Genomic DNA, 11,280 nt, shown 5'->3' on the forward strand with positions numbered 1-11,280 from the left:
TCTTTGCTGCCCGGCAAATTCTTGCTCATCCTTGAAAGCCCGGCCCTCTACCACCTCCTACAGGTAGCCTTCCCTCCTTAGCCCAGCTGGTCTCACTCCTCTGACCCCTGGGAGTTTGCTAATGGTGCAGCTCTGAGCAGAGGTTCTAGCACCCTCACCGTGGGCCTGGTTCCGAAAGGCCGGGCTCCCACAGCTCTCTGTTGCATGCTGGCCAAGCTAGTCAACCCAGAGTCCAGTGATGACCGTCTGCAGTCCCACTGCTCTGATTTCCAGGGCCACCGAGGATCAGTTCCCAGACAGTTCAGCCCTAGAAGAGGTCACAGGTACACAGCATGCAGACCCTCTCTGGGCCTGAGCCTCCCTGCCAGAGGTGAGTGAGGCAGTGTAAGTCCGGGGAGAGGAAATTCCGGGGCAGAATACCTCTGAAACCAAAATCAGTCAAAAGGAGAAATAAAGTTTAAAATACATTTATTGCTTACAAACTGCAGTCCGGGGCCGTCTCTCTTTCCTGAGCCCGGCAGAAGCAAAATCAACACTTCCCCTCACCTCTCAGGTACAGCTAAGCCCTTGGTTGCCCAGGCAATCACCCATTGACATGGAGATGAACTTCTCTCCACCCCTGAGGATATGCAGATGCACTAAAACCAGGCGAGATACTCTGGAAATGTTACAATTTTACCCACAGGCAGACACCACAGCAGGGCTGCTGCACTGCCCTTTAAAGGGGCAGAGATCTGGCTGAGGAGACACAGGACGGGCACTGGTCCAGGGCTTGGGTGGCACAAGGGAGACCCAGGAAGGAATTGGTGCTGTGACAGGAGCCACCACAAGCTGCAGGTGAGGCCCCTGCAAGGGAGACAGTCTCGGGCCCACCCCTCAACTGGAAGGCTGGTTTGTAGTGACCAGCAATGGCCAGGCTTTTGCTCTGAGCAGGAGCAGGGCCCTAACAAGTAGACTCAGGGAGTCCTGGGTGGGGCTTGGTCTGCACAGCCCTGGGCATGCTTTCAAGGTCTTTGGGCAGGGGCTGGAGGAAATGGGGCCAGTCCCTGATCAGCTGGTCTTCTGGGCCTTCTCTGGTAGCTGGGCAGGCTGGTCACACCTAAGGTGATGGCCCCTCAGGGAGTCTGACCCCCACCTCTGTCCCAACACCTCAGTTCCTGATTCTCAGGCAGACTGGCAGCTGACCTATCCCCCTGGGTGGCATGGCTAGGTGGGGTGTCCTTCATTGCCCACAGGTCCCAGGCTGCCATCATACCCAGCCTACAGAAGAGAGCACTTAAGGGAAGAAGACGGGAGACCCCTAGCCTGGGGAAGCCAGATATGACAGGCCAGCCCCAGACCACATCCGCAGGACGACCCACTGGGCCAGGGTGGTGGCCAAGGAGACACAGACTTAGAGGAACCAACAGCATCTCTGTGTTGCAATGTGGCGGGCAGAAGGGGGCTTGCAGCTGGGCCCTCCTCGTCCACAGAGCACAGAAGGATTGGCCAGCCGGAAGGGTGGGTGGTGGATTGGCCCATTCAGAAGGTCAGGAGGCCAGGCGGGGGGCCTGGGAATGCCCCAGAGGGACAGGGAGGGTTCCTTGCCATAACGGCTGGCCGGCTGCGTCCAGTGGGTGCTAAAGCATGCTGAAGGGGCCCGTGTCGTGGCGCTTGGGTCTTCGCACACCCTGGATGACCACTCCGGGTGCTGAGGGGAAGCGCGAGTTGTAGCAGTCCTCCACGTGGTAGGTGGCTGGGCCAGGGGTGAGGGCTGCAGAGAGACAGGTCGGGGGGCCGCCAAGGCTACAGCGCCAGCCGCTGCCTGGCCCCCCAGCTGCCTCAAGCCGCAATCCCACCCTGCCCCGGACTGGCCTGTCTCCGTGGCCTCCTTACAGTAGCTGACCCAGGAGTCGAAAGCGGGCGAGCGGCTCAGGGAGAAAGCGGGCGGGCGCGACCTCTGCAGGCAGCACCCGGGAAGGATGTCGTAGGTGTTGGGGCTGGGGCGCTTCTCGGCCCCCGGGGTCTGCGGAAGGGCCTGAAGGTGGGGCTGGACCTGGTGAACGGCACCCCCGACCCGCAGCTGCCCCAGGCGGGCGCGGGCCCCACGTGTCCTGGAGGCGGGGCGGCCGGCCCCGAGGCTGAGCGGCCGGTGGTCTGCGGGCGAGGGCCGCTGCGGAGAAGGGGCTGCTGCAGGACCGCCCGCCGCCCGCAGGCCCCGCCCCCGCCCCTCCCGCCGCGCGTGCGGTCCGAGCCCCCCACCTCTGGCTCCCTTTTGAAGTCGGCTTTCTGCGAGACGGGGCTCTCCCTCTGGGACCACACGGTCCGCCACGCCCTGCGGCCGCCGCCCTCTGCAGGGGGCAGCGTGGTTGGGAGACAGGGCCAGTGCCGGGGCGCAGCCCAGGGGGCGGGCGCGGGCGAGGGGGCGCACACACCGCGGGCGGGGGGCTTGCGGCCGAAGCTGAAGTGCGGGTGTGGGGAGGACTCGCGCACGGAAGCGTCGGGCACCCGGTACGTGGTGGGCCCGGGGATATCCAGGTCGGTCACGACGGGGGGCCGCAGCTCCAGCACTGGCAGGGAACAAACTCTGGCTCCTTGGCAGGCCCCTCCCTGACCGTGCCCCGCCTCCCCAGACCAGACTGGGGCGGGGGCAGCCGGGACCCCCACTCACGCAGCTCTCTCAGATTCCGGGTGCAGGGAGGTGGGGGCTCCTGGAGGGGATGCGTGTGCATCCTGATGCTAGCTGGAAACTCTTGCGCCTCTTGGGGCCGCATCTGCTCACAGGCAGCCCCTGGCTCCGGGCCCGACAACCTCACAGCAGCCTTGGGCCTGCAGGGGAGATGACAGCTGCCTGCCACCCAGCCCAGGGGCCCAGGCCACCCGCCCTGGCCGGCTCCCAGCCACCCACCACCCTGGGAAGTTACCGGGTGGGCACGAGCAGCTTCTGCCTCAAGGGGCCATGGGTCCAGTGTTTGCCTCCATTGATGTAAAAATTTGCCAGGAATTTCACAGCCTTCTGGTCAAAATTCATTGTCAGAGTCTCTGGCTGCCTTCCCCAGGGGCACCTTGGGGTTCTGTGACCTCACTGGTGCCCCCACTCTGGTTGCCAGGGACTCCCTGGGGAAGGAGCATTGTCCAGCCCTAAAGGGACTGCTGCAGTGGGACCCCCAGAGAGGCCCCTCCCCTGAGCTGCCAGGTAGGACAGCCTGGCCAGAAGGACCTCTAACCTGCCCTCCTTGGCTCCCTTTCCCCTTCCCTGTCCCAACCCTTCCCCTTTCCTGGACTTTGGGGTCCCCTGGAGGGTCAGAGGCTACTCTAACGGGGCTTCTGGGAGGTAGAAAAGGAAGCGGGTCTTCTGGCTGGCCCAGCTGTGCAGGGCCAGCCAGAAGTGGTCCAAGGAGGCTCCCTGGAGGAGGAGGAATCCCTCCACCCGCAAAACCCAACCCTTGGAAAAGCCAAGCAACAGCTGATGGGTCTGAGTGGATTGTGCTGACTTGAGGCAGCCTGACCCTGGAGCCACCTGGCGGTGCAGGTAGGGCTGAGGTGTGGGGGCTGTCCTCTGCTTGGGGACACGGAGGCCAGAAGGTGTCATAGATAAGGCTGCCCAGGCCAAAATGCAAAGGGGCAATGGGCCTGAGTGAGCAAGAGCCCACCTAGGCACCAGGGTCCTTGCAGTGCCCTGTGGAGCTGACCAGCCTACCAGCCCCAGCCCTGGCCTCAAGTAGTCCGCCGAGCAGGCCTAAGTCAAGGACTCAGCCCAGGGGAGCCCCCCCAACCCTGAGGCAGTCTCTTCCTCTCCTTATCTCTCCCATCCAGCATTACCTGGTCTCAGGGGCATCCTACGTGGGACACATTCCAACAGGATGAGGGGCTCACAGCCCTTTCTGTGCTTGGGGCACCTCTTGTGTTGCACAATGTTCTCTGAGGGCACAAGCGACAGGGCTGCAGATACAGCTTTGTAACAAGGCCCCTGTCATTGGTCGTTCGGGTCAGCTCTGATTTCTCCCCACAACAAACACTGCCCTGGTAGGTGACATCATGCATACGCCTTCAGCGGAATGTCGGTCATTTCCTCGGGATAGACTCCTACCAATGGGAGCAATGGGTCAAAGTATGCAATGTCTTGTATGGACTCCATCTGTATCCCCAAACTGCTTTCCAGACAGCGTCCCCCGAAGTGGAGCTTACTCTCACCACAACCCTGCCAGCAGTGAGCATCTGAAACTCATCGTCAGCGTTTAAGGTTCAACCCTCTCTCCATGTGTTTATTGGCTGTGGGTTGTTTTTTTCTTAAGGTGTTCACATAGCTGCATTTTTCTATTGGGGTGATAATCTGTCATATTCTCAATTTGTAAGGCTTTTATACTGACATCATATCTGTTCATAATCCTTGTTGCCACCTTTTTCAAGCTTGTAATCTGCCTTTTAGTAATGTTTATGCTATTTTTTGACATGTACTTGAACCTGCTAATCTTTTCCTTAATATTTTTATTGGTTTTTGTGCTTAGAAAGTGCTTCCTACACACACACACATGAAAAAGAGTCATTTAAAATGGAAAATAGTGCCCAGCTGTGGGGAAAAGACCCTTGAGGGCAGAGTCAGAATCCTCACTGTTGAGGCTTGAGATGCTACCTCCAAAGTTCCCAGGGCCTCTCACCTGAGGAGAGGAGTTGGGATTGGGGGGAACTGCTTTTCAGTTGGCTGCTGGCCTCCTGGGGTGGCAAGAATCCAGGCCTAATCCCACCCCCACTTCCCAGCAGGGCCAACTCTGCTGCACCGACAGTCAGTCCCATCTTTCTGAGCTCTGAGGTCCTCAGTGTGACACCTCCCCAGCCTGTCACCTGAATGGGCCTCAGTGTCCCACCTGTAAAATGGAAGCATTAAGGAAGGGGCTGAACCCAGGCGGGGTCCAACAGGGCTGGGCCTCTTCACAATCGTTGCCAGGCAACAGGGACTTGCAAAGGGGCTGGAACCAGCAAAAGCAGAATTGAGGCAAGATGACAGCTAGTCAGAAACACAACCTCTTCACGCCAGAACCTCACTATATCCCCGGGTAAGTGCTGGAGCCCTGGAGGGAGGCTGGGGGAGCAGGGCTGGGGCCTGAGCGCGTAAGCCCCGCTGTGTGGGGAGCTCCAAAGCCGAGGCTGGAGGGGCTTGGGCAGGGCTGCTGAGGGCCCAGGCCTGCCCTCCCTGCCAACTCTGCCCTGCAAGCAGGACCGGGGACAGCCCCGCAGCTGGCAGAGGCTGGCTGCATGAGCCCCGGACGCTCCAGAGGGCTTGACGCTCTGAAGACGACATGGGCGCCCAGAGCTAACTGACTGCTGGAGGGCCAGGTGCCTTACTAGGTTCCCTGCTCCCTGTAGACAGTAGAACTGAGCCTTCCACGGAGTGGGTGTGCACACCTTCATACACACACATCCATGTGTGGGAAGAAGCCAGATCTGACTTTCCATGATGGTCTAGGAAAGGTGGGACTGGTGACAGACGCTGCAGAAGGCTCTTGCTCTCACACCTCAGCCTTATTGGGAGGTCACACAGGCCCCCCAGGCGGCACTGAACCACCAGAGCACCCCCACTTGGGGCCGGCACCGTGACGCCTGTCCCATTTTCCCATGCGATAGTTTTAAATGACACTCAGCTCAACCGTCATCTCCGACCAGCAGCCCTCCAAACTGTCTCCACAATCCCGGTTCCATACAGCTGGAGGCTGGCCTCCTGGGTGGCAAAAAGAGGCCAAATCCCCACAGTGCCTTCCAGACCAGTGGGCTTCCCTGAGCCTTGGCCCAGCCCAGACCCCGTCCCCATCCCTGGAAAAGCTTCCTCTCCTCTCTAAGCCCTTGTTGGGTGGCCAAGTGCCGGCAGGGTGGCAGTCCAATGGTGGTGGGCCAGACCTGTTCTCGGTGCTTGGTATGTGCTGCCCATTCAAGACTCAAGATCCCCAGAAGGCAGGTGCTGCTGGGACCTCCCAGTCTGTAGGTGAGGTCAGGTGACCTGCCAGTGGCTGCAGGCTGGACCCACACCCTGCTCGCTGTTTCTCCCGCTCTCCCCTCTGCAGCTATGCCGGCTTCTATCCACAGATGCGCTACCAGGTGGGGAACACCTATGGGTGCACCACAGCGCGGCTGCTCACAGACCCCAGTGTGCCGAAGAGCCCCTGCTCTGTGCTGTCCCCCATAGCCAAACCCAGGTTTGAGGACTTCAGCAAACCCAAGACGCCTTTCATCCCCTGCCGTGACCTGTCTGAGCCCGACGTCCCCCACTACACTGGTGAGCTGCCTGCCCACAAGCCCTGTGCATCCCAGACCCACCCTCCTGCCTGCTGTCACTCACGCCTGCCCTGTCCATACAGGTTTGAAGCCCCACAAGAACTTTGAGATCTTAGGCCGGTCCCCACCCCAGGAGGTGGACGCCCAGGGGCCGTCGGGGCTGGAGAACATACCCAGGCAGGTCCTGTTGCCTGCAGGCTTACTGCCCTACCACCCCTACCTCCCATGCCCGCCAGGCAGGAAGGGGGACTCCAAAGATCTTGGACACCCGGGCCAGTGGCTGGCCTACAGGGAGGAGGGATGGAAGAGTACCACCCCCATCCTCAAGGCCCCAGGGCAGGACCAGGTAATTGGAAGATGCACTGGGACACAGTCTCACCCAAGCCAGACCTGGGGATGGGGAGCAGGGGGGGCTGGGGTGGTAACTTGGCTCCTCCCCATCTCAGCTGTGCCACTGCAGGAGGGATGAGTACCCACCCCCAGCACACCAGCATGAGACCCTAGACGTGGGCAAGTTCCACAGGCTGCCCCAGCTGGACCACCCCAACCTGATCCAACGCAAGGCCATCTCAGGTGGGAACCTGGGGCCTGGGCTGAGGGACACTTGCCCAACAAGGCTCCAGGGGCCCAGGCAGGATGAGGGCTGCCTGTGGACCCTGCCCTGCCCCAAAACTGCATTTTGGAGCCCAGCTTCTAGCAAGGCTGGAAACTCCTGGTTCCTCAGTCAGTCCACAGGCCACAGCAGACAGTCGTCAATGTCTAGGGAAGGAAAGCGGCCCAGCCGACTTCCCTGACCTGCCTAGGGCCAACTGGGTGAGCCCAGGGGAAGGGGGAGGGCACCTGGGACAGGACCCTGACATTGTCTTCCCCAGGCTACACCGGCTTCATCCCCCGGTTTGCCTGGGTGATGGGGATGAATTACCACGACAGCGTCACACAGGCTATGGACGAGTTCGACAGGCACCAGGTATGAGGATGAGGACCCCGTGCCCAGGCTGCTCCAGTGTCCAGCACAGCCTACAGGCCCCACACAGCAGTCTCCAAACCCCAGTGGCCAGGGCCAGGGCTCAGCAGCTTCCCTGGAGGGGGCTGTGGAGGTGGACCTGCCTTAGAGCCCTGGGGATGGGGCTCTGCCTGGCCTGAGGAGGCTGCTCCCCCTGCCAGTCCTCACCTGGTCTTGGCATCCTGCTCTGGAGCATTGGGAGACGGGGAGACAGAAAAGACCTCTGAGATCAGCCACTTCCCAGAAGGCCCAACCCCCTCTACCCCACCTCACCAGCAGGAACATTTTGCTCCCTGGCTGCCAGGTGGGGAAGGCAGCACATGTCAACACCTGTTCTTTTCCTCTAGTTCCTGTTCAGAAACCCCACCTGTGCCCTGGAGTCAAGGCTGCCCCACACACACTGGCCCAGCACCACCATCTACAGCAGCAGGGGCCTGATACCCTTCTACATGGGGTTCATACCATGTGAGTACAGTGGGCTCCTTGCCTGCCTCTCAGACAGCTCAGTGGCCAGGCCACTGGGGGAGGGCTCAGGCCGCAGGGTTCCTACCCACGGGACCACTGGCACAAGGCCAGCTGTGACCCCCAGCTTATGTCCCCAGGGTCCGCTTGAGGTAGGATTGCCCAACACCCCATCATTCTCCAGTGTCCCCCAAGGGACTCAACCCCCTGCACTTCAAGTGGCACAGAACTACCTCCAGACCACGCTGGCTCTCTGGAGGTTTAGTGTGGACAGGACAGACCTACCCTCAGGAGGAAAGTGCCCAAGGTAGCCCCCCAAGCTCCTCAGAAGCCTGTGTGTTCGGCAGCCAGGCTGATCCCCTCTGACAGTGCGCGCGTCCTGGGCCCGGGACAAGCCCAGGAGCTCAGCAGTAGTGCTGCCCCTTGCAGCCATGCAGGACAACTATGGGCTGACATTCGGTAACAGTACCCGCAAGGCCTGTCGGAAGGAACTGGAGAGGCGAAAGCATGCACTATGAAAATGCTTTAATGATGTTGTCTGTACAGCATGTGATGCCAAGACAGGAAGAAGGGCAAGTGCACAGACATGAAAACAGGGTGTGAGTGAATAAAGAGTTCACATGGCTTCCACACTTTACCGGGTACAAGACAGCCTAGGCCACCTCCTCCTCAGCCTCCTCCTCAAACTCGCCCTCCTCCTCGGCCGTGGCATCCTGGTACTGCTGGTACTCGGACACCAGGTCGTTCATGTTGCTCTCGGCCTCGGTGAACTCCATCTCGTCCATGCCCTCACCCGTGTACCAGTGCAGGAAGGCCTTGCGCCGGAACATGGCCGTGAACTGCTCCGAGATGCGCTTGAACAGCTCTTGGATGGCTGTGCTGTTGCCAATGAAGGTGGCGGACATCTTCAGCCCCCGGGGTGGGATGTCACAGACAGCCGTCTTCACGTTGTTGGGGATCCACTCAACAAAATAGCTGCTGTTCTTGTTTTGGACGTTAAGCATCTGCTCATCCACCTCCTTCATGGACATGCGGCCCCTGAACACAGCAGCTACGGTCAGGTAGCGGCCATGGCGGGGGTCACAGGCAGCCATCATGTTCTTGGCATCAAACATCTGCTGGGTGAGCTCGGGCACTGTCAGGGCGCGGTACTGCTGACTGCCCCGGCTGGTCAGTGGGGCGAAGCCCGGCATGAAGAAGTGCAGGCGGGGGAAGGGGACCATGTTGACAGCCAGTTTGCGCAGGTCAGCATTGAGCTGGCCGGGGAAGCGCAGGCAGGTAGTGACCCCACTCATGGTGGCTGACACCAGGTGGTTCAGGTCGCCGTACGTGGGCGTGGTCAGCTTGAGGGTGCGGAAGCAGATGTCGTAGAGCGCCTCGTTATCAATGCAGTAGGTCTCGTCTGTATTTTCCACCAGCTGGTGGACCGAGAGGGTGGCATTGTAGGGCTCCACCACCGTGTCCGACACCTTGGGCGAGGGCACCACGCTGAACGTATTCATGATCCTGTCGGGGTACTCCTCCCGGATCTTGCTGATGAGGAGGGTGCCCATCCCGGACCCAGTCCCTCCCCCCAGGGAGTGGGTCAGCTGGAAGCCCTGCAGGCAGTCACAGCTCTCCGCCTCCTTTCGGACTACATCCAGCACTGAGTCAACCAGCTCCGCACCTTCCGTGTAGTGCCCCTTGGCCCAGTTGTTCCCAGCACCACTCTGACCTGCAAAAGGGAACAGCCAGTCACTCTCTGGCCAGGCATGCGGTCACCCCTGGTCACCTGGGCCAAAAATGCCAAATAACACGCCACGTGGTGACGCGGAGAGCTTATGCTCCATATACACCAAGTAGTGGACCCCTGAACTGATAAAAGCAGCAACCTGCCCGGTTAAAAACCAAATTAGGAATCAGGCTGAGATGGCTTACCGATGGGCCAGCCCCTCCCACAGGCGGCCCCTGCCAATTCCCAAGGACAGACAACCACCACTACCTCCAACTCGTCGTTCCCTGCAGGGAGATTACATGTGCAGGCTCCTTTCCTGCAGCGGACAGCTGGGCCTCCAAAGCCGCTTTAGGGGAGGGGATTGAGTGGCTGAAAGGGAGGAGGGTGCCCAGGGGCCCTGGCTTGCGCTCGGGAGACAGAGCGAACTAACACCTCGGCTCTGCGGTGCTGCCGGTGGTGACCTTGGGCACCCCTTGACCTTTGAGCCGTCCTCGCTACCAGGCCGCCACCGAGCCCCCACCCGCGCGCAGCTCACCGAAGACGAAGTTGTCCGGCCTAAAGATCTGCCCGAAGGGTCCCGAGCGCACGGAGTCCATGGTGCCGGGCTCCAGGTCCACGAGCACGGCGCGGGGCACGTACTTGCCACCTGCGGGGGCGGAAGGCGTCAGCCAGGGGCCGCGTCGCGGCAGCAGACTGGGGAGGGGCGGGGGGCTCACCGGTGGCCTCGTTGTAGTACACATTGATCCGCTCCAGCTGCAGGTCGCTGTCGCCGTGGTAAGTCCCAGTAGGGTCGATGCCATGCTCGTCGCTGATCACCTCCCAGAACTGCGAGAGAAGCGGGCGGCCGCGACCGGCTGAGTCACGCCTGGCCGGGGCCGGCTCCGCCCCGGACGGGCGGGCCTCCCCTCCCCTCCCCTCCCCTCCCCCACCGCTGCCGGTCCCCGGGGGCAGCCCGCCGCTCCCCCGCCTCGCGCGGCCGCAATGCGGGGCGCTGCCCGCCCGCCGCCGCCATCTTTCCCGCTGCCCGTCTGCTCGCAAGCCCTTGCCAGGCCCTGGTGTCCCGCTGCCCACCTTGGCGCCGATCTGGTTGCCGCACTGGCCAGCCTGCAGGTGCACGATCTCCCTCATGGCGGCGGCAGCGGCTGTTACTGATGGACGAGTACAACAGCTTATAAGCGGATGCGCAGTGTGCTACAACCGACGCTCTTCCCGCACTTATATAGCCGCCGCGCCCGCCTCCTGCAGCCTCCTATTGGGCCGCCGGAACGAGGCTGACAAACTGCCTCGTTTGATTGGCTTTGGCTCCGTCAGTCAAGCTGCCTAACGCCCGCCTTCCCAGTGCCATTCTCTTTCTATTGGTCAGCCGAGGCCTCGGCTCTCCCTATCAAAAATGCCCCACTTCGTGCGCGGTGCTCTATCCATTGGGTGTTTCAAATGATTGATTTGTCCTTTCATTGGCTGGCTCCGGAGATCACGCCGATGGGCTGGCGCTATTGGCTGAGCAGACCAGCGTCCAGGTAACCGCCGCAGTGCCGAGGTGACGCGCGGGCTGTGGGCGCAGGCTCCGGCCGGCCGCGGGGGCGGCGGGGGCGGCGGGGGCGGCGGGGGCGGGAGGTCCCGCCGTGGAAGGAAGGGGTCGCAGCCCGGGTGAAGGCGGGCCGGACGCTCGGGCCTGTTAGCACCGTGCGCCTTCCCGAGGGCGTCCGCCGCGAACCGGGGTCTCGGAACAGAGGAGGGGCGCGGCGCCTGGACGGACGGGCGGCCTTGGCCTCGCGGGGCTCCCTCCTTGGCAGTCAGGGGAGGGAGCACGTGGGCCGCTGCGCCGGATCCAGGCGGGGGACCGCGGTGCACGGAG

At 61.7% G+C, this 11,280-nt stretch overlaps 3 protein-coding genes across 13 annotated transcripts; 1 reads left to right on the forward strand and 2 right to left on the reverse strand.

Moving 5' to 3' along the window:
• Positions 1-487: 487 nt before the first annotated feature.
• Positions 488-3,080, reverse strand: STPG3 (sperm-tail PG-rich repeat containing 3). 3 transcript variants are annotated; one of them, XM_073221165.1, is made up of 5 exons: positions 2,904-3,080; positions 2,651-2,808; positions 2,242-2,330; positions 1,876-2,152; positions 488-1,753 (listed from the first exon to the last, which is right to left on the reverse strand). In XM_073221165.1, the coding sequence occupies exons 1-5, from the start codon at positions 3,008-3,010 to the stop codon at positions 1,620-1,622; spliced, it is 765 nt and encodes a 254-aa protein (XP_073077266.1). In that variant the 5' UTR covers positions 3,011-3,080; the 3' UTR covers positions 488-1,619. The 3 variants fall into 3 exon arrangements, with proteins under 3 accessions (XP_073077266.1, XP_073077262.1, XP_073077260.1); XM_073221161.1 differs by having other exon boundaries at positions 1,876-2,005; positions 2,242-2,549; XM_073221159.1 differs by having other exon boundaries at positions 2,242-2,549.
• Positions 2,456-8,314, forward strand: CIMIP2A (ciliary microtubule inner protein 2A). 9 transcript variants are annotated; one of them, XM_073221172.1, is made up of 11 exons: positions 2,456-2,490; positions 3,090-3,175; positions 3,796-4,005; positions 4,142-4,222; positions 4,925-5,033; positions 6,036-6,247; positions 6,330-6,592; positions 6,693-6,819; positions 7,119-7,213; positions 7,597-7,714; positions 8,126-8,261. In XM_073221172.1, exons 5-11 carry the CDS (start codon positions 4,978-4,980, stop codon positions 8,227-8,229), a joined length of 975 nt encoding a protein of 324 aa, XP_073077273.1. In that variant the 5' UTR covers positions 2,456-2,490; positions 3,090-3,175; positions 3,796-4,005; positions 4,142-4,222; positions 4,925-4,977; the 3' UTR covers positions 8,230-8,261. The 9 variants fall into 9 exon arrangements, with proteins under 9 accessions (XP_073077273.1, XP_073077295.1, XP_073077307.1 ...); XM_073221194.1 differs by lacking the exon at positions 2,456-2,490 and having other exon boundaries at positions 3,090-3,511; positions 7,187-7,213; positions 8,126-8,314; XM_073221206.1 differs by lacking the exon at positions 2,456-2,490 and having other exon boundaries at positions 3,091-3,511; positions 7,187-7,213; positions 8,149-8,297.
• TUBB4B (tubulin beta 4B class IVb) lies at positions 8,222-10,705 on the reverse strand. The gene is made up of 4 exons (XM_037007554.2): positions 10,497-10,705; positions 10,142-10,250; positions 9,961-10,071; positions 8,222-9,425 (listed from the first exon to the last, which is right to left on the reverse strand). The coding sequence occupies exons 1-4, from the start codon at positions 10,551-10,553 to the stop codon at positions 8,365-8,367; spliced, it is 1,338 nt and encodes a 445-aa protein (XP_036863449.1). The 5' UTR covers positions 10,554-10,705; the 3' UTR covers positions 8,222-8,364.
• Between the last annotated feature and the right edge of the window lie 575 nt (positions 10,706-11,280).

Source organism: Manis javanica, chromosome 2 (genome assembly GCF_040802235.1).
Source record: "Manis javanica isolate MJ-LG chromosome 2, MJ_LKY, whole genome shotgun sequence".
NCBI classification, from domain to species: Eukaryota; Metazoa; Chordata; class Mammalia; order Pholidota; family Manidae; genus Manis; species Manis javanica.